This window comes from Gallus gallus, chromosome 2 (assembly GCF_016699485.2).
Source record: "Gallus gallus isolate bGalGal1 chromosome 2, bGalGal1.mat.broiler.GRCg7b, whole genome shotgun sequence".
Classification (NCBI taxonomy): Eukaryota; Metazoa; Chordata; class Aves; order Galliformes; family Phasianidae; genus Gallus; species Gallus gallus.
Window position 1 is genome coordinate 100,761,834 of NC_052533.1, and position 22,768 is coordinate 100,784,601.

The 22,768-nt window shown below is 40.0% G+C and overlaps 1 protein-coding gene across 2 annotated transcripts in view; it reads right to left on the reverse strand.

Moving 5' to 3' along the window:
* The window catches only part of SMCHD1 (structural maintenance of chromosomes flexible hinge domain containing 1), a 72,458-nt gene that overhangs the window by 47,886 nt on the left and 1,804 nt on the right, over positions 1–22,768 (reverse strand). The window contains exons 2-10 of one of the 2 annotated variants that reach the window (XM_015277952.4): positions 11,166–11,241; positions 10,534–10,692; positions 5,692–5,774; positions 5,464–5,594; positions 4,154–4,268; positions 3,914–4,033; positions 1,883–2,049; positions 1,043–1,136; positions 574–784 (exon numbers count right to left, since the gene is read on the reverse strand). In XM_015277952.4, the coding sequence (XP_015133438.2) occupies positions 574–784; positions 1,043–1,136; positions 1,883–2,049; positions 3,914–4,033; positions 4,154–4,268; positions 5,464–5,594; positions 5,692–5,774; positions 10,534–10,692; positions 11,166–11,241 (1,156 nt within the window). Of the gene's footprint in view, positions 1–573; positions 785–1,042; positions 1,137–1,882; positions 2,050–3,913; positions 4,034–4,153; positions 4,269–5,463; positions 5,595–5,691; positions 5,775–10,533; positions 10,696–11,165; positions 11,242–22,768 lie in introns of both variants that reach the window. The other variant, XM_015277951.4, reaches the window with a different exon arrangement.

Below are 22,768 nucleotides of genomic sequence, written 5' to 3' on the forward strand. Positions count from 1 at the left end.
CCAAATAGAAAACCTAAGGAAAATTTTAAAGAGGCATTGAATGGTTCCAAATTTCAAGTACAGTTTGAATAAACAATACTTTTCCACCACTTAATGTGAAGTCTTGCAGTCCTAGTACTATAAAATCTCATCACTATTAAACTCATAATTTATTTTGTTAAAGTAATTTCACATGGTGGTGATTATTTTTTTTAAACCTTAGTATCTGAAATCAAGACTGGATAAAGCAAATTTTAAATTTAGGGCTTATTTTATATGTTGTTCACTGCAGTATTCTGGTACTGATATGTCCTGAATCAGTGCGGTCGTAGTAAAGATCTAATAGTTAGGAAAGTGGAAATGTTTCAATCAGATTTCATTTTGTAAGTGTTTGTAATTTAATAGCAGAGGGAGCTATGTGAAGCATCAAATTTACATGTACAAGTTACCACAATAGCCAATGACAGGAGGTAAAGTTTTCTGTTCTATCACAGAATTGACACTTCATTTAAATGTGTCTCTTTCATGAAAACACTTAGAGTAGTAGGATTATCTATAACAGATGACTTTGTCATTGATAAGCATTATACTCACTTGATGGAAAACTTGGATCATCAGGAAATGTTTCTTTATCATACAGGAAAGGATGGTATCGGATTATTCCTTCCACTATACCATCTCCATCAACAAGTGCTTTAAACTCAAAACTATCTGCTGCAGTATTTATATACAGTGTCTGCATATCATCTTTTATCTCTCTAAGATTGACAATTTTTGGTACTTTTCCTTTTTCAAACATAGAAATCTAGAAAAAAAAAAGAACAAGTAAATATTCCTTACACCAAATACCCACAGAAATCAGAACTTCTGACACCTGCGTTAACTACATTAGCAAAATAAACTAGTTCCTGCACTGCAATGATAAATAGCACTACTTCTAAGAAATTATGTTGTGCATGCATCTTGAAAGACTGTTATAGTTCAAAATAAACAGAAACAGGCACAATATTTAATAAGTTGGCATCAAAGAAGAATTTTTAATGACAGATATGAAATTTCTTACCTCAATGTCAATGTTGTTGAATGGGCTTACACTTTTTGTTACAGCATTAGCTTCATTTCCTTTTGGTCCATGGATATAATAGTGATAGATATGCCTGAAATACATTTTCAATGAAAAATATATGTAAAAAAAAAATAGAAATTAGAAAAAAATGGAACAAAATAGATTAAAATAATCTGCTTCTTTTTATTATTTTATTATTGAGTCTATTCAACTCAGTGAACAACAAGTACACCCTGGTACAGGCTGAATGCATCAAGGAAAATAAACGCACCTGCAAGTGTTATAATCTCTTTGCTTCTGACATCCACCCCACTAAATGCATCCCAAGAAGAGATCTTGGTTCTCAGACCAAAGCTCTTCATGCTCTCATTGCTCAGGACTTCAGAGCAAACTGGTATGCCCACACTGCTTAGCAGTTTCCCTGTACCCCTTCCACAACTTAAAAGGTGCTCCCATGGTCTTGAAACATCACAGTTTTGGGGGAGGTCACACAGTAAAGTTATGAGATTAATTTGTTATTCTGTCAGCTATAAAATTATTCACAACTAGACAACTAATGATTACATTAATAATGTAACAATTCCACTGAATAGACTAATAGCTACATGGATAATTATATAAAAATTATCAAGTCACACTGGTACTGATGTTTATCTGTTTAGATTGAAGACTTTCTCAGTTGTGCTAGTTTCAGAAAGAAATGGCTTAGACCTATTGGGCCATCAACAAAATATCCATCAGCAGTCTTAACATGAATTTTGAGATGACTAAATGCAAAAAGTAACTCTGATTTTGTTAGTAGCTATATTTTACATCGAATATAAAACACCAACTTACGCCAGCTGCCTTGTCCAAAGATGAAAGTAGTTTTTCAAGTACTGGATATGTTCTGGTTGAACACCTGTAATGATAACTGCTGTGAAACTCTCTTTATCCCTCTCTTCTAGTATTAGATTATGAAGAAATCTTTCATCATCATTTGTGATGTGAGTAGAGTCAGATGGCTACAAAAAAAAGAACAAGATAGTAAGAGGAATGTAAACTGAATTTCTGAACTCTCATCAGCTCTGAAAGGATTTAAAAAAACAGAACAGGAAGAGAATGCAGAACACACGATGCTAAGAATCACCAAGGATTAATGCCTAAAACAAAATCTTCTAAGTTAAATTCAATGAACTGAGAAATCCTACATCCTTGATCCAGTGCATTTTCAATGCACTCACTCATCACAGCGTTTTAATTGTTCAGTTTAGAAATGCATTTACTCATGCTCAATGTAGCATTGTGTGACGGGAGTTCTCAATCAAATTCACATGGAATAATCGTGTACAAGACGTATTTCTAAACTATATTGTGCCATTAAAAAAATGTTTTTTTTTTAAATAATAAAAAATTATATAAAATAAAATATAAAAAATAATTTAAAATATATAAAAATAAAAATATAATATAAAAACAAGTATATATTTTTTAAAATTAGCTTTTAAATGGTAGTCTCCTTCCTGAAACAGAACTCGAAGTGGAAGAAACATGCTGTGGCTGTTAAATGTAAAGCACAAATCGTCAGTTCCTGCTGAAATATCACAGACAAATGAAGTTCTGATTGTCTTTTCCTGGATGCATGCACTTCATGCTTCTCATAGGTTCCTAACCTACATAGAAACAAAGTGGTTGATGCAATGTTTCATGCAGCACCAGGAGATAATCTTCTGCATATGCTTCATCCAGGAAAGAAGATACTTTGAATACGACCGAGATCTTCCTAGGGATTTCAAACGACAACTGAGAAGACAGTGTTTTCACACTGTAATAAATGCAGCTTTGTATCTTGTTTTGCAGGAAAGCAAGCATGACAGTAACATGTCACCGAGTAGGTGGAAGGATACAACTCTGAGCTAGCTGCAGGTAGCAAAACATGTTAGTCAAGGGTGCTCTGTTAAGGCTTACTTTCTCCACGGAACCGAAGAGATCTCCTTAACGTTCAGGATTGTTTGAATAGCTTGGAGGCCTTTCACCAAACTACCATGGAACATTTCCTTATGTTCCTATCATCCCTTTCAGATAAAAAGTCATATTCACTCGAGTGAATAAGTAGTTAAGAAAGGTGCCTGATATACATAAAAAAATGATCACCTGGTGTGCCATCAATACTATCTCTCTTAAGAGCTGTATTTTTTTCTACAATACCTTCAGCACGATATTAATTTCATCTCCATTTCTTTTCAAAAGTAACTTCCTTTAAAAACTGAATGCTTCAAATATGCAATTATTCTCTAATGGCAGCAAATCCTCACAACTTCTTTTCCTCCTTCTCTTGCTTTTTACTTAAGCTTTACTTCTTTGTGCAGTCCATGAGGACTCCTCATTTTCATTTTCAACTAAATAGATAATTTCTTTTACAAAATTGGTGAAGATTTGTGAAAGTGCTGGGCTTTGTTGGTCTGGTTGGAGTCCCCCCCCCCCCCCCCCCCCCCCACAGTAGTTCTACTTATTTCTATACAACACAAAGTATTAAGCAGAGCATTTCCTTAATTTACTTTTTAGTAAGTTAGAAAGCAGACATTCTTCTTTATGTTTCATGCACAACAAAACAATCGAGCTCTTAGATATATTTTGATATTTCTGTAAGCTGCTATGTCAAACTGTACAGAATTTTTGCCCTTAAAGCCACACTAGAAAGAGAAAAAAGAACAACATACAAAGACAGACCTTTGATAAATTATCCACAAATTTCTCATTACTTCCTTTTACACTACAACCTGCTAGCGGTGCAAATGACAAAAGCATCCCCAGATAAATACAACAAAAAGTCATGTTAGCCTGGAAAAGGCTTTCCTTTAAAATTGAGAAAGCATTACAGCTACTTACCTTTCTGTTTCGAATGAACCCACAATATATTGCTTCTTTGTTTTTCTCTTTCTTTTCAAAATCCTCTTTGGAAAGGACAAGTTCATGTACATCCTGAGAATCTGCAGGTTTGCTTATCATCTATTTGTGTTAAAGAAATGAACAATAAAATAACTTAATGACAATAAAAAGCTAAGATAAGAACAATCTCATCATGTAAATATGTTTTAAAATAAGCTTAAAGGACTCATATCTACTTACTCTGGCAGACTGCCCAACGAAGAACACTGCCTGTTTACCTCCAACTCCAAAATATGAGATATCACTATTTAAACTACGAGGCACTGGCAAAGGGCGAACATATCCTGAATGATCACTGAAAGTGAAAATAGATTTAATAAATTTTCAAGCCAACTGTCATTAAAATAAATAAATAAATAAACGGATGTAAATAGCTTGCATTAAACTCTTCCTGCACTTACTCTGTTCAAATATCCTCCATTTCACAGATTACGATTACAATTTCTGTGCCTAAAATCGATTTTCTTCCTTTTTTAGTAAGATGTAGATGCATTCTCTCTTTTCCTCTTCAAGTTACCTTATAGGACATTTCAGCCCTTTCTAGCAAACTAACCTTAAGTCAGTTACACACATTTAAATCTTATCTAGTTTAAGCAAGCAATCAGACAAACATCTGTTCTTTATATTATAACGATAAGAAATGAAAACGTGTAGGTGAGTATCCTAGTGTAACTTACAGCTATGCCCTCATCGTGATATCAACTCACAATTTAAACCTGTAGCATAAAAGTACTATACATCTCTATTGTTACTGAATTCACTCAGAGCAATTTCAGAAAGCAGTGTTTATTTACAAATGACTGGATCAGATAGTCCAGAAATTGCACATATCAAATTAAAAACCAAAGAAATCAAAACACAAACCTATTCAGCTCTATTATCATTTTCACGTACCCCAGTAATTTTTTTCACTGATTTCTCATAGGACAAGTTATTCATGATAACAGTCACGATCCTGATCTTTAGAGGATCCTGTCCTAGGTTTAGGGCATTTAAGAAGTGACTAAAGCTCAGGAATTGTACATAAATCTTGTCTTGAATTTTTGTACAGAAGCATTGAGCCAGGTTGTACAGGCACAAAACCATTTGGGAACAGATTCTCTGCTTTCTCTTTAAAACCTCTACTTTCTTCCTCTTCAAAAAAACTGCATTTATTTTGCCTCTAGCCTTCTTCAATAAATACAGACATCTTCAAGTATAATTTTGCATTACAAGGTACACAATTAAGTAAAAACAAACAAACAAAAAAAACCCTAAACCAAAACCCTGTATTCATTATTCCTGTGGGAAACCAGTAGAGAAAAATATTCTCACCATATCACAGAATTAGCAGAAGTTTCATTTTCTACTTATAGGAAATACATATCCACTGTTACGTAACCACAGAATGACAGATTTCAGCTAAGTGTTGGTATAGAGATACGTCTTAGGACAATATTATACAAACACTTGCAATTTTCCCGTTGTAAAAATGATTAAAACTTTCTAACCTCTCAAAGTCACCTTGTCTTGTAAACTTTGACAATCTATATACTGCCCAGTTGTTAAGCTGTTTAGAAGTCATTCCTCTTCCATTATCGATCACTGCAACAGCTGGTTTTCCATTGGAGTCATCAAATAACTGGGGAAAAAGAACCACAAAAAACAAGGAGCAGGATAGATAACGTCACGAAAAAGAAAAGGGAACTAGATCTGAAAAATGAATATTTCTGACTTACCAATTTAATCTGTATGCTTCGAATAGAAGTATTTCGAGCCGTAGCTGATAGAGAATTGTCAATCAACTCGGCAAGAGCAAATGCTGAAGAAATAAATGAAAAAAAATCACCACATTAAAATCCTGCTCTTAAAAGGTAACACTTCAAAAACAGATGCACACTTTCAATAATTTCTACTAGGCTTTAGGACAACGCATTCATTCTGTATTGAATTTATGTAGCAAGGTGCTAACTGTGGCGGAGGGGAAGGGTGCACTGCATGGGTGGGCTCTTCGAGAAGAGCCATCCAGAGGTATGATACCCAAGAAGGTTCAACAGGGCCAAGTGCAAAATCCTGCACCTGTTTTGGGGTAATTCCAAACATCAGTACAGACTGGGGGATGAATGGATTGAAAACAGCCTTATGGAGAAGGACGTGCGGATACTGGTGGATGAGAAATTGGAAATGAATTAGTAACGTATACTTTCAATACAGAAAGCCAAACACATCCTAGGCTACATCAAAAAGAGCATGGCCAGCCAGTTAAGAAAAGTGTTTTTCCCACTCTGCTTTGCTCCTCTAAGACTCCAATTGGAGTACTGTGTTGAGCTCTAGGAGCACCACAAAGATGCAGAACTGTTAGAGGAGGACAGCAAAAAATGAGCACAGGTCTGAAGCAACTCTCCCATTATGATATGCTGGGAGAGTGTTGTTTTTTTGTTGTTTGTTTGTTTTGATTTTTTTAGCCTAAAGAAGGCTCTGGGGAGACTTTATGGGGGCCTTTCAATACATGAAGGGGGCCTAACTTTCCTCTCCTGTAGATATATTTTCTTTCTTGAATATTTCTGGAACAAATTAATCTGACAAAGATGCTACGATATTCTACATTCAAACCATACTGTAAAATAGGATGTTTTTATACACCTTGATATTTTCTTCTATTATTCAGATACCTTGTAACAGTGAAGTTATGTCTTTTTGTAACAGTATGACAATGATTTTTAACACTGTCCTTTTGAAGTTCATGATAGTGGACATGGCATTTGTAAAAACTTCACGTTGTCTTAATGATGCAAAGATTAGCAGAACCTCTGTAGCACAGGAGTGATCATAATGTGAAGTGACAGAACTGGAAAGTGTCTTTTATGATGAACAGAGAGGAAATGGGAAACAAAACAACAGTGCCAGTAGCTAAAGGAAAAACTAAACGTGTGCATGTATTATCCGTTGTGATTTCACAGCAGCATTTTGAGTCTTGTCGAGATAAACAATAAGGTTTTCCTACTAAGGGGTGCATTTCAGGGGAGAGAACTGATAGCAACAAAATACATGACTGTTTATATAAAGTGCAGTATTGAATTATTCCGTGTTCTTAAAGAATTTATGAGATTTAACAGTTCCTTCTGTGAAAACAAGTGTAGTTGACTGTAGTACTGATTGTAGTACTGTTTATTCAAGTGAGAACAGAATGAGTTGGACTGTCTGCTCATTTGAATCTTGTTAAATTCCATAACTGGGAGAAGTGAGGACAACATTTCTACCTGCAACTTTTGGAATGTACACATTCACAGAAAAGTGCTTTTCTCACATTTAAGTAACTAGATCAATGTATACAAAAAAACCCCACAGTATTTCATATAACATGCAATTAAGTGAGCAGCTCAAAACTAGACAATACTGTGAATACTAGAAATTTACATGGTTCAGAAGGTAACTGGATACACTTAGAGAAAAGAATAGTCTGCAGGCATGAACTCAGATGTCCCTCAATCACTTCTGTTATATCTCTGCCCTTCTGTTTCCATACTAAATCTCAGCTACCTGACACCAGCTGCTCCTAGGACTAGGCAGACACTGAACCAAAACAGTGTATTTTGAGGAACTGGATGTTAGGAAGTAAATGCATGGCAGAAAGAAAGGGAGGGGGCAAGAAGAATAGTATTTAGAAGTACAGTTCTTGCTTATGGACACTGATGAGATTCCTCTGAAAAAGAAATAGCTGTGGGAACAGTTTTGTGCTTAAGTCTTGATGTTCATGTATTTTTCAAGATAATTTTGAGCACAATGGACCTAAATCATAGAACTACAGAATCCTTAGAGGTGGAAGGGACGTCCGAAGGACATCTAGTCCAACTCCCCTGCAATAAACAGGGACACTTACAGCTAGATCAGGTTGCCCAGGGCCTGATCCAGCCTTGCCTTGAAAGTCTCCAGGGATGGGGCACCAACCACAGCTATAGGTAAACTGTTCCAGTGCTTCACCATCCTCTCTGTAAAAATTTTTTTCCTTATATCTAACCTAAATTACTACTCTTTGAGCTTGAAACCATTTCCCCTTGCTCTATCATCACAGACCCTGCTAAAGAGTCTATCCTCTTTACTCCTGTAGCTCCCCTATAGATTCTGAAGGGCTGCTATCAGGTCACTGCAGAGCCTTTAGCCCCATCTCTCTCAGCCTATCCTCATAGAAGAGGTGTTCCTTCCCTTGCATCATTTTTGTGGCCCTCCTCTGGATGTGCTCCAACAGGTCCACGTCTCTCTTATACCGAGGACTCCACATCTGGACACACTACTCCACCTGAGGCCTCACCAGCACAGAGCAGAGGGGCACGATCACCTCCCTCACCCTGCTGGCCACACATCTTTTGTTGCAGACTACGATGCAGTTGCCTCTCTGGGCTGTGAGGGCACATTGCTGGCCCAGATCCAGCTTCTCTTCCACCAGTACCAACAGGTCTTTCTCAGCAGGGCTGCGCTCAATCCTTTCATCCCCCAGCTTGTATTGGTAGTGGATGTTACCTCGAGCCACGCGCAAAACCTTGCATCTGGATTTGTAGAACCTCATGAGGTTCACCTGGGCCCACTACTCAAGCCTGTCAAGGACCCTCTGGATGGCATCCCATCCCTCTGCTGTGTCAACTGCACCCCACAGCTCGGTGTCACCACTGATGAAGATACTAAAGAGTACTGGTCCCAGCACCAACCCCTGGGAGACACCACTCGTCACTGATCTCCATCCAGATATTGACCCACTGACCACCACTCTCTGGACTCAACTCTGCAGCCACTTCTTCATCCATCGTACAGTCCACACACCAAATCCACATCTGTCCAATTTGGAGAGAAGGATGTTGTGTGCTACCATGTCAAAGGCCTTACTCAAGTCCAGATAGATGACATCAGTGGCTCTTCCCTTGTCCAGTGATGCAGTGAACCATCAGAGAAGGTCACTAGTTTGGTCAAGCTGGATTTGCCCTTGGTGAAGCCATGCTGGTTCTCTCGTATCTCCTCCCTGCCCTCCACATGCCTCAGCATAGTTTCCTGGAGGGTCTGCTCCATGACTTTTTGTAGCACAGAGGTGACACTGACAGGTTGGTAGTTCCCAGGGTCATCCTTTTTGCCCTTCTTAAAAATGGATGTGATGCTGCCTTTTTTCCAGTCACCAGGGATTTCACCTGATTGCCATGACTTTTCAAATATCACTGAGTGTAGCCTGGCAACTACACCAGCCAATTCCCTCCAGACTCTGGGATGCATCACACTGGGACCCATAGACCTGTGGATGTTTAAGTTGCTCAGGTGGTCACAAACCTGATCTACACTTTCAGTGAGAGAGACGTTGCTCCCCCAATCCCCTCCTACCAAATGGAATATTTGAGAGCTGTGTGATGAGCAGTTATCAGAGAAAACCAAGGCAAAAAGTTATTAACTACCTCACCCTTCTCCTCATCTGTTGTTACCAGTCTGCTTTTGTCACTCAATAAGGGGGTTTGCCCTCCTGGATTTTCATTTTCTGGTTGAGGTACCTGTAGAAGGCTTTCTTGTTCTTTTTGGTATTCCTTGCCAAGTTTATTTCAAGCTGGGCCTTGGCTTTCCTGACCCCATCTCGACACAGCCTAACAGCTTCCTTATACTCTTCCCACAGCACCTGTCTCTGTTTCCACTACCTGTGCATTTTCTTCTCACTCTTCAGTTTGACCAGCAGGTCTCAGTTCAGCCACGCCAGTCTCTTGCCTTCCTTTCCTGACTTGGTACACCTGAAGATGGAGAGCTCTTGCACCCTGAAGAAATTCTCCTTGATTATCTGCCACTCTGTTCCATACTCTTGCCCATAAGGAAAGTTTCCCAGGGTCTTTTGTTGACTAACTCCCCGAAGAGCTGGAATTTATCTCTCCTAAAGTTTAGCTTCCTAGTTTTAGTCTTCACCTGTCTCACTGTCCCTCCAGAGCATGAACTTAACCATAGCATATATACATAGAAGTATATATTTTAAAAGTAATCATAGCTACAGACAGAATTTTTAGAAAAACCATAAAAGGAATTTTTTTTTTTTTTTACTATTAAGTAATACAAAATGCTTTACGTTACATACTTAATATATGAATTAGATAAAAACTAAAGAATTTATAATTGAAATAATACTTGTTCTCATTGGTAAAAGCTAAGCCCTGTAGAACCACAGATGGAACAGTAGAAAAAAATTCTGTGGTAGCTTGTATCAAAACTGGTCATCAAATTCAAACATAAGTTCTATTTTAAGTACAAGAGACAAAGTCTGATAATATCAATAATGATCTAACCTGATGACATTTGCAAGATTATCATCAAGATTAAAATCATTTCACATCTAAAATACCTTGATTTCTTATAGATGTATTTAGGTAAGTACTTCTGTAAAAATGGCCACATATGAATCCAGACTAAGCCATTTCTAAGAGAGCAATTTGTTTAAAAAGCATAGCTAAATTTCCCTTTACAGCTAAGACTACATTTTTTACCAGCTACTACTGAAATTGCATTGTTCATTACCACCATATTCATATAAACATCAGCAATGCAGTATTATTTTGGCAAATACTTACGCAAAGGATTTTGCCCTTCACTGGCATAGTATTCATACATGCCACTTTTGACAAGTGTATCATAGTGGGGCAGGAAGTCAATTCTCTCCTTTGTTGCTGAAAGCAGGGTTTGGTCAACTGACTGTAGTAGATACAGAGTAACTCCATCCTGAACAAGTTCTTCTGAAAGGAAGACAAAATATAAAGTGTGTTGGAGAACATTCACTGTACTATTCAGTTTATCTAAAACAGTACATATTTAGCCACAGATCATCTCTGTATTTACTTAAGTACTGTAGTAGTACTGCAGTACTTAAGTAACTCAGCCTTTTAGCAAGAGGACCTGATTAAAAAATCTTTGCATATTTCCAAGGTAAATAATGCAAGTTTTCTTTGGTAACAGCTATTAATGAGCCATTTTTTCCCCAGTTATTTACAGAATTCGTAATGGAAGTAGAAAATTTGCCATATATATATACCAACTAGCACGTGGTAAGAATTTTTTGTGAAAGTCAATTTTCTAGAATTCTTGGCAAATTATTTCATGATTTTTATTTCCAGTTAATTATTGCATGTAATTGTATAGTCACCATGTGATCTTTACAATCAATGTAAGAGGTGCCTGTACTTATTTTGCCATCTAAGATACTTACTGAAGTTGTCTTCTGTAATTTCTTTCCTGTTTGTTGTGGTGATAACAAAGTTTTCATCAGGAGATATGCCAAATGCCTACAATATTGGAGGGAATTTAGTTACGATCAGTTACTCCACCAAACATTCAGGTAAATGGAAATAATAATGGTCTTTCTACTAACTTTGCAAGAAAATTACTAAAAAGTGTTCTGGCATTTTTTCCATATTAACTCAGAAGTACAACACACTTGAATTCCATAATTTGCTTCCTCAACTTAGCTTGAGGAAACTAGCTCCTCAACTTCTTTGCTTTCTTATCTACTTAAAGTAACATTCTAGGGAACAAACAGAATTTTTAAAGAGGAATTCTCTTATAGGTAACCACCTCGGAGGTGAAAGAACAAGACTGAACACAATTTTACTTCATGTGGCTTGAAACATGCAGTACCTCATGCTACCACCTGAAACACCATTTTAGGTCTGGGGAAACAAGTTCTATGGCGACATGGCACTCCAAAAAGAATTGAGTCAGATAATGGGACTCATTTCAAAAATTCTCTTGTAAATGCTTGGGTACTGAGGGGATTTATCATACCCCCTTTCATGCACCAGCTTTTGGTAAAATTGAATGATATAATGGGTTGTTAAAATGTATGTTGAAAGCAACAGGTGGCAGGTGGCATTTATCCACTGGGAGAAGCGTTTGGCAGAAACCACTTGGTTGGTCAACACTCTATCCATCTATCAATGGAGATGGTCCTGCCCAGTCCAGCTCCCTACCTACTATAGAGGGAGATGACGACCCTGTAGTACATGTAAAGAGCACACTGGGAAAAGCAGTTTGGGTCCTTCCAGCTTCTGGAAAGGCCAGATCTCTGTGGAACTGTTTTTGCTCAGGGATCTGGGTGCATTTGCTGGGTAATGCAGAAAAACGGGAACGTTCAACGCGTACGGGAATTTGATAGAGTGCAGTCAGTATTTCCATGTAGATATGTATTTGAGTGCATATTTAATGCATGTTAACTATTGTTTGTTTATTTATATAAAGCATGATGTAGTGATGTGGAATAAAGGGTGGAATGTCATGGTTTTATGATTCTGTTATTGGTATTCCACATTATAACACCATGTAGTGCACTTGGAGTTAAAGAGCTAATGCTACTTCAGACTAAGCAACTAGAACAGCAAAACTAAATATCCATATTTTACTGCACTCCCAAGATATAAAACCGAATGCTTATTATACTCAGTTACACATGAAAATATTGTTCTCTAGTTTTATCAGGCGAAAATCTGAGATTGCTTTTAGAAAATTATTTACCATTAAAGCACTCTGGTACGTTTTTCTACAGCTAACTAATTTGCCTCTGCAGTCTCCAATGTGTGACTATGTTTCTGTTGCACTAGACTTTTTATTCTGTTTGCCACATGCCTCTACATACATGGTTCTACATGCCCTAATCTCTGCACCTTGGCATTAATCTCTCTATAAAAATAAGACATCAAGTATCTGTATTTTTTACTGCCTTTTCAAATCTTTGGGAATAAAGTTCTGGTGAAAGCCAACTCTGCTCTTGTTTAACTCCATCAACCTCTAAATACTGTGGTCAACATTTTACCAGCAAGTGCTTTCTCTTCTCTCAGCTTGATCTTTCTCTGAAGTTCTTGCACTACATGTGGCAACTTGCTATCACCACTTCCTACTGCTCTTTTTTCCTATCCTCAGTGCCCAAACTGCTGCTTAAAGTTTCACCACACACGTTTGCTTTCTGTCTTTCAATTACCTTCTCTCTAGTTCTTAACCACGTGATTAAAAACACAGTTAGCATCCATCAGCAAAATTACCAAAATACTTCAGTGTGGTCCTTGGGTAAACTACTCCAATGTCTACACTAAAATGTGTAGAAGACTGCAATGAATGGGCTAGAAACACAACTACAGCAGTTTACTAGGAGCCACTTAAACTACCTGCTATGCATTTTCATCAGCGACAAACAAGAACCTGCCTGCAGGCTATAAGAAGCTGCAACAATTTTTGGTTCCAAGCTTCTTCATTGGCACCCATCTGAGACATAACCTGCTTCTGGGGTTAATACTTACCATGAGCACACTAGTAAGGGAAACATATGTGGCTGGGCAACCAGGAGAAACCAATTTTGGCTGTTATTCCTTTTGGCCATTCAAGCTGACTTACATGGGTTATCTTGGAGGAGAGGACCACCATGCAGTCAATGCATATCTGTTAGCCTACCATGCAACAATCACATCATCAACTGCCGATTACCCAATGGGAGGGCCATGTACTATAACATGCTATTGCCCCTGACAAACAAAACATAAATGCCCCTGACAACTAAAGGAAGCCCTGACTAACCAAACAGAAGTGCCCCTGACAATCAACCGCTGTCCCTGGCAAACAACAAGACACTATGGAGAGGATAAAATCCCAGAGTTCCAAGGGAGAGCAGAGTACCCCATCCACTGAACTGCAGCCAAGCAGGTCAATGAGATGTCACTGACTGACTTGTTGCTTCCCTATGGACCAATGAGACATCGCTCAATCCCTGGTGGTGACTATCCCTGCTTTGTAAACTGCTCGCTAGGATTTCTCTCTTTACTACTGCTAGCTTCCCCATCTTCCCTGCGTTCTTTAGTTCTTAGAATTTGACATAAACCATTAGAGAGCATTTGGCCTCATTTGTCATCTCAATCTTCACCAGGGTATATATATATGTCAAACCACATCCTCCAATAATAAGAGCGAAACACACGCTTGTAAAAAAATCTGCACCAGTGGAGGTGACACACTGCTTCACAGTTGCTATGATGGTGTCATTGCTGGGTAAATGTTGCCCACACAGTCCATCTTTCATTAGTCTGAAGACATGGAAGTCAGAAGGTGCCAAATCTAGACTACACAGTGGGTGTGGCAGGACAGTCCAGTCAATGTGTCAATGTGCTCCACATTCTTCAAAGAGATATGGAGCCCGGTATTATCATGTTGCAAAAGAAAAGTTGTCTTCTTCTGTGGACTGACTCTGGAAGCTTGAACATTCAGCTGAGTGAGCATCACAATGGAGCAGTCAGAGTTGAGGTTTGTCTGCGTTACAGGGAATCCAGAAGGATCACCTCCTTTCCTATCCCAAAACACAGTGCATGTCACTTTACCACCTGAGAGCTGTGTCTTGAACTTCTTTGTCAACAGGAATTGACATGCTGCCACTCCATGGACTGCCGTTTTCACTTCAGCTTGTAGTGATGACACCATGTCTTGTCATCAGCAATGATATAATCCAGAAAACTGTCACCTTCAGTCTCATACTCGTTCAATACAACCGAACAAACTTGCGGACAGTGCCCTTTCTGTTCTTGTGTGAGCATGCATGGGAACCACCTAGCACAAACTTTGTGATTTTCCAACATTGTCACCACTGTTTGCAATGCTCTGGAGCCGATATTCAGCTCTGTACACAGTTCCCTGATTGTAATCTGCTGATTCACACAGATGAGCTAAGATGACTCTTCATTTCATGACAGCTGTGCATGGCCATCTGGAGCATGGCTTCTCTTCCATATCACTGTTGCCACTGCTGAAACGCACCACCCACTGCCTCACAGTGCATAAATGTTCAGCAAGCATCAATGAATGTCAATGGATGTAATTTTTCCTGCATAGAGGAATTCAACGACACACCTCTGCTTCATACACACTTCCATGTGAGACGCCATTCTGCCTGACTGTCCCTCTGCTGCCATCTGTCATACAGCAGCAACATGTAACAGATTGACGGAAAGGGTCAATCTCCACTGCCATACAACTGACATCATAAAATAGGAGGCACTACCTTTGGAGCAGCCCTTGTACTTTAACCATATACTTTATTTAGTTATTCTTTGTGTCCCTGTAGGGACCACACTGATTAATGATTGTTAGTGATTAATGTATCTATAAAGCTGGATAAAACTTCTTGACTTTGTGCTTTTCTGATGCAACTCAACCACATCCATTAAACTTCAGATATATCAGCTGGTTACTGTCAGTACTGTTAGGGTGTTTAGCCATTTTCAGGCAAGCCACAGAGCACCCATGTCAGAGCAGGGAATTTCTCCTGTCTACCCTCCCAGCCTCACAGGGCTGTGGCCTGCACCAGAGCAGAAGAAAACCAATAAGGAACATGGATAAGCAGCAGAGAGAAACCCTTGTGAATGTGGCCCCAACCTTTCAGAACATTTAACATGAAGTTACAGATTTTGCCTCTATTTACTGTTTGCTTTAGATATGATGTTAAACAATGAAATGTTCAGTTTTGTGCATACAGCATCATGTCTTAGAGTAACACGGATAGACTTGAAGTGATCACTGAAGAAGAAATAGCACACTACAGATACACAATCATTGATCTGCTTTTAGCAGTTTTATCTAACACCAGAAGAAGTATAAAATACTCAGTGTCATCTTTTCAAACTGTCTCACTAGAGAACAGCTCAGCAAGAAGTGACCTGGGGGTGCTCGTGTCTGCAGCTCAGAATGAACAGCAGCGTGCCAGCAACCAAGAAGTTGAAATACATTATAGGGTGCATCAAGTACAGCACAGCCAGCTGGTCAGAGGAGGTGATTCTCCTGTTGTATTTAGTGTTGATGTGGTCTCACCTTGAAAACTGCGTGCAGTTCAGGGCCTCACAGTGTAAGATGGATGATAAAGTCCTTGCAAAAGTGCCTGGAGGAGGGCAACAAAACAGGGCTGGGAGGCATGTTCTGAGAGAAGGCCAAGGATATTGGACTGTCTTGTCTGGAAAAGTCAAGAGGCAACAGTCCTATTCTCTACAGCTCCCAGAGGAGGAGAGGCAGAGGGAGGTGCTGGGCTCTGCTACTGGGAACCAATGGCAGGAGGGGGAATGGCACAGAGCTGCCAGTGGAGGGTCAGACTGGGCATTGGAAATGTTTCTTTACCCCGAGGGGTTGAGACCCTGAAGAGGCTCTCTAGAGAGCTTCCTAGAGAGGTAGTTGGTGCCCCATGCCTGTTAGTGTTCAAGGAACTTGGACAATACACTCAATAACATTTTAACTTCTGGTTTGCCCAACTCTATGCATACACAGATACAAAATAGCAAACCAGAGAGTACAGTATCTTTACAGAAGATATTTTACTCCTTGCAATCCAGACTTTACAATCTCAAACTGTTGTTTCCAATAAATAACTTCAACATCTTTAAAATGTTCTCTCTCCTCCTACAGTAAACACTCCCAGAATGCAGATGCATTTATCAGTTAGTCATCCTGCTTTATGCCACATAAAAAAGAATTATCAATCCAAATTGAAATAAATCTGTTAGATCAACAAGTGGATGAAACTACAAAGGATTTTATTCTCAAATCACAGATTTTCAAAACAACAACTATTTTTTCAGTACTACCTTCTGGATATTGAGGTATCTGTATTGCATCTTTCAATTATTCTTATGACTGAAAAATATTGAGGCCATTCATAGCAAGAAATAAACACTTGAAACTAAGGTCTTGCTGGAAGTAATTGGGAACAACCACATACAATAACTCCAAAGAGTGCTAATTAGATAAATACTCCCACTCTGCTGTTGGATCACTCGGTGTCTTAACAATAGTCTGCTAAGGATTTGTTCATGCAGATGGATCTAGAACTTAGCACTCATGGTAGCAGAGCTCATATAATAATCACCTTTAGGCAAGCTCATTTGGATATGTTTAATGTCACAACAAAAATAAAGAACATCTTCTGATACCAACAGTCTCTACAAAAATACATGCATTTGAAACAGATGGAAATTATTTGTAAGCATTTCTCAAAGCTCAGAGTTGTACATTACAGAGGAATCTTGTCCAGAAGAGGGAGTTTACCTACAGACCTTTTCAAGATTTGTAGGATCTAAGCTTAGGGCTCCAAAGTTTATGCAAAGAACATGCTGTCATTAGTAGACTTGTTCAGTGTCTGTACAAACATAACAACTTTCACTGGAAATCCACACAACGTTCTGCCTAAAACCAAAATCACAAATACTGAAGAATGCAGACACCAACCAAATTTTGTCATTGACTCTGCAGAGCTAACTGCCACGAAGACACATCATATAGCACCACTTGTTAGAGATAACAAGCAAGAATTTGGAAGCTGCTCTTCAAAACTGAAAGTACTTGTGGGCATCCGGGAAGTTGCACCTGAATAACTAATAATAACTAAGTGCACAGGCTTATGCAAATTGCATCCTCTTCCCACTGAAAAGTCAGCAACAAAACCAAAGATGCTATACATAAGCACTTCAGCAAAGTCTGAGATACAACATGGCAATTCTCTTGGAAAAACTTGAATACTGCCCAGTCTTATGCACCTGCCTTACGTTTTGTGTATGTATGGCAAGCTTAAACAGTATGTTTTAGTTCCTTGATAAGTAACACAACATGGGCTTTATAATACAAAATTATAATGATTGCAAGGTGGATTGATCTCATTACTAAGAATTAAGAACTCATATTGTGTAAATTTATCAAAACAGCATTTTAGTATGGTACCAGAATAGCACTTAAAAAGATTTTAGAAGTTGTCCTCTAGTGATAGGCATTCATTCACCACAAATTATGTCATAAAATTGAAGAATCACCACAGTTGGAAAAGACCCACAGGATCACCCAGTCCAACCATCCACCCATCACCAGTACTTGTCACTAAACCATGTCCCTCAACACAACGTCCAAACGTTCCTTGAACACCTCCAGGGTCGGTGACTCCACCACCTCCCTGGGCAGCCCATTCCAGTGCCTGACCACCCTTTCAGAGAAGTAGTATTTCCTAACGTCCAGCCTGAATCTTCCCTGGTGCAGCTTGAAGCCATTCCCTCTAGTCTATCACTAGTCACACGAGAGAAGAGGCCGATCCCCAGCTCCCTGCAACCTCCATTCAGGTAGTTATAGAGAGCAATAAGGTCTCTCCTGAACCTCCTCTTCTCCAGACTGAACAATCCCAGCTCACTCAGCCACTCCTCATAAGGCCTGTGCTCCAGACCGCTCACCAGCTTTGTTGCCATTCTTTGAATACGCTCCAAGGCCTCAATGTCTTTCTTGTAGCAAGGGGCCCAAAACTGGACACAGCACTCGAGGTGCGGCCTCACCAGTGCTGAGTACAGGGGGACAATTACTTCCCTGTTCCTGCTGGCCACACTATTTCTGATACAAGCCAGGACGCCATTGGCCTTGGCCACCTGGGCACACTGCTGGCTCATGTTCAGTCTAGCATCAATCAATACCCCCAGGTCCATTTCCTTTACACAAGTCTTCCAACCACTCTGCCCCAAGCCTGTAGCGTTGTCTGGGGTTGTTGTGGCCAAAGTGCAGGACCCGGCATTTGGTCTTGTTGAACCTCATCCCATTGGCCTCAGCCCAGCTATCCAGCCTGTCCAGATGCCTCTGTAGGGCCTCAATACCCTCAGGCAGATCAACACTTCCAGCCAACTTGGTGTCATCTGCAAACTTACTGAGGGTGCACTCAATGCCGTCATCCAGGTCATCAATAAAGATATTGAAGAGGACAGGCCCCAGCACTGATCCCTGGGGAACATCATGTCATTAAACATTATCTATAAGGCACTAGCAAGCAAGCATTCACAAAAAAAAATTACACTTCTTTCTTGAGTTCTCCATACTACAGCTGTGTTTCTCCTCTGTATTTTCTTTCAATGAACATGCTATTTGCATACCAGCATACTGATACACTGGAATTTGTCTTGGTTAACTGGAAAAAGGTAGAATGGAATGATACAATGAGAAGCTCAACAGAAGACCTAACAAAAATTTAAAACAAAATAATTTTGTTCTATTGGGATGACTGAATTTTAAGTATTTCCTTAAATTACAGATATTTACATTCTAAGCACGTATACATTTCTTCAAACCATGAGTCCACAAAAGCAATGAAAAGTGTCAAAAGAATTAAAGACGCAATTATAAACGCCTTCCATTCATACCTAAGTGATAACACTAAATTCAGTACCAATAGCTCTCTTCAGTCTTGTACTTCATTTCAAAAACCCTTTAGTATGTTGCAAAACTTCAAGGGAGTTTCCAACGCAGGTCTCTATGCTTAAAAAACAGTGCAACCTTGAAAAGAACCTGGAAGGATCCCTACTAGCTCAGCATCAAAACAAGGTGCTCCAATTTGTATCCAACAATTTGAGCCAGAGAACTTTAGCTGCAAAGAGAGATATACAACAACCAACCTCTTCAAAGCAGGTAAGTATCGTCCAATGATAGAATTCTAGAATACTTAGAGTTGGAAGGGACCTTTAAAGGACATCTAGTCCAACTCCCCTGCAATGAACAGGGACATTTACAGCTAGATCAGGTTGCCCACAGTCTGGTCCAGTCTTGCTTTGAAAGTCTCCAGGGATGGGGCACCAACCACAGCTATAGGTAAACTGTTCCAGTGCCTCACTTATTGCCTTATTAAAAAAAAAAATTCTCATACCTAACCTAAATTACTACTCTTTGAGTTTATAACCATTTCCCCTTGCTCTAGCACCACAGACCCTGCTGAAGTGTCCCCTTCATTCCTGTAGCTCCCCTGTAGATATTCACAGGGCCCTACCAGGTCACCTCGGAGCCTTCTCTTCTTCAGGCTGAACAGCCCCATCTCTCTCAGCCTCTCCTCAGAGGAGAGGTGTTCCTTCCCTTGCATCATTTTTGTGGCCCTCCTCTGGATGTGCTCCAACAGGTCCACGTCTCTCTTGTACTGAGGACTCCACATCTGGACACACTACTCCACCTGAGGCCTCACCAGCACAGAGCAGAGGGGCACGATCACCTCCCTCACCCTGCTGGCCACGCATCTTTTGTTGCGGACTACAATGCAGTTGCCTCTCTGGGCTGTGAGGGCACATTGCTGGCCCAGGTCCAGCTTCTCTTCCACCAGTACCAACAGGTCTTTCTCGGCAGGGCTGTGCTCAATCCTTTCATCCCCCAGCTTGTATTGGTAGTGGATGTTACCTCGAGCCACGCGCAAAACCTTGCATCTGGATTTGTTGAACCTCATGAGGTTCACCTGGGCCCACTACTCAAGCCTGTCAAGGACCCTCTGGATGGCATCCCATCCCTCCGCTGTGTCAACTGCACCCCACAGCTCGGTGTCACCATTGATGAAGATACTAAAGAGTACTGGTCCCAGCACCAACCCCTGGGAGACACCACTCATCACCGATCTCCATCCAGATATTGACCCATTGATCACCACTCTCTGGACTCAACTCTGCAGCCACTTCTTCATCCATTGTACAGTCCACACATCAAATCCACATCTCTCCAATTTGGAGAGAAGGATGTTGTGCGCTGCCATGTCAAAGGCCTTACTCAAGTCCAAATAGATGACATCAGTGGCTCTTCCCTTGTCCCAACAATGCAGTGAACTGTCAGAGAAGGCCACTCGTTTGGTCAAGCTGAATTTGCCCTAGGTGAAGCCATGCCAGTTCTCCCGTACCACCTCCCTGCCTTCCACGTGCCTCAGACTAGATTCCAGGATCTGTTCACAATCCCTCCCGGCACAGAGGTGACACTGACAGGTTGGTAGTTCCCAGGGTCATCCTTTTTGCCCTTCTTAAAAATGGATGTGATGTTCCCTTTTTTCCAGTCACCAGGGACTTCACCTGATTGCCATGACTTTTCAAATATCACTGAGTGTGGCCTGGCGACTACACCAGCCAATTCCCTCCAGACTCTGGGATGCATCACACTGGGACCCATAGACCTGTGGATGTTCAAGTTGCTCAGGTGGTCACAAACCTGATCTATGCTTACAGTGCGAAGGACATTGCTTCCTCTACCCCCTTCTACTAAATCAAACATTTGAAGGCTGTGCAACAAGCAGTTATCAGAGAAGACCGAGTCAAAAAAAAAAGTACCTCAGTCTTCTCTGTTGTTACCAGCTTGCCTATCTCACTCACTAGGAGGGGTTTGCCCTCCTGGATTTTCATTTTCTGGTTGAGGTACCTGTAGAAGGCTTTCTTGTTCTTTTCGGTATTCCTTGCCAAGTTTATTTCAAGCTGGGCCTTGGCTTTCCTGACTCCATTCCTCTAAACGTCACAATAAACAGTGGTGAATATTTATAACAAAAGCATACAAGCAATGCTGGTATACAAAGAAGTGAAAATTCCTATGTAATACACTTATCTCAAACTTCTGCTGTTTTGCGGACTGAAATTACATGGAATGCTCTACATATATTGTACAGTACTGAACTGAAGAGACAAGCTCACAGATCATTTTAAATTAAAGGGATTCTGCTTTACGATCAGTGGAAGGTAGAATAATGAAGACTGTATATATTTCTCCTTCCCCAGAAGGAAAGACTAATTTGTACGCACATATGGACACATCCAATCACATTGTCATGCATTAACGTATTGTTAGGGGACAGTAACAAAATTCCTTTGTTGACAAAAATCTGATTCAAAACCAAAACAAATACTAGCTTCAAAACTGAATAATGAATATTTTAATAACAGACAATACTTTCCATGACAATAACCCGAGGAAATGAATACATGCCTAAACCCGTCTCTCAGTAGCTGACTCTCCTGTCTAAACCATTAGTTACTTAGCTACAGAATTTGGGATCAAAGATGGCAATCAGATTTAATACCCTTTTCAATATTTAATTTCTCCTTTAACTCCCATGTGACCTGGTATTAATCTTCTCATGCCATATAAAGATTTTCCCAGCAAAATTAGCTCCAACAGCTTAACGTATATACAGCATCTTTGCCAGACACTACCATCCTCATGGCCAGTTTGCAGATGCATGCCCACCCCTGCTGCAACTGTGACAGCACAGCATCTCAGTTTCAGGACAAACTGCAAATGAAAGTACATCTACAGAGAGGCCTGTGCTGAACCTGAGCCACCAGACAGGATAAACCTAGGAATGAACATTGCTAGATACACTGCCTATGACTGATCTTGTACTCAGATGGTCTCTAACAGCTTTAGTTGGAATAAAGCAAATACAACATTCTTTTTATTATCTAAACAATTCAAAGCTTACTTATCAAAAGGAAGTCTCTTCTTGAACTTTCATCACCTCCCTGATAAGTTTGCAGTACCACAAAGTGAGGAAAGTGTCTCAATCACAGGAATCAAGTCACCGTCTTTCTCATGAAAGTATTTAGTTGTTACTTTCAAGATGCCAGAGATTCTACACTTTTAAGTAGTATATTTGGAAAAACACAATGCACAAAATTGCCAGAGGCACTGAGATGCCAGAACACTCTTCCAGAAGCCTAACAAGAGAGCCTGCCCACACAGTGTGCCACACATCACGTCAGTCTTCCTGGACACATCAAGTCTGGCAGCTTCCCCTGTATCAGTATTTACTGGCCCCATCAAACAATCCACCTGGACACACTGAGATGCATTCAAAGTCAGACATCCCACAAGGCGCACAATGAAAGCTCCGAGGTATAAAGGGTCACCACAGAGAAATTAGCTGCAATGGAGGCAGCTCAGACTCAATTCCCAGGGACATTGCTACAAAAGCCCTTTCCCTAAGGCAACAACCACCCAGAGATAATTAAAAGCATCATCTCTACTATCCTGAAGAATTAGCAT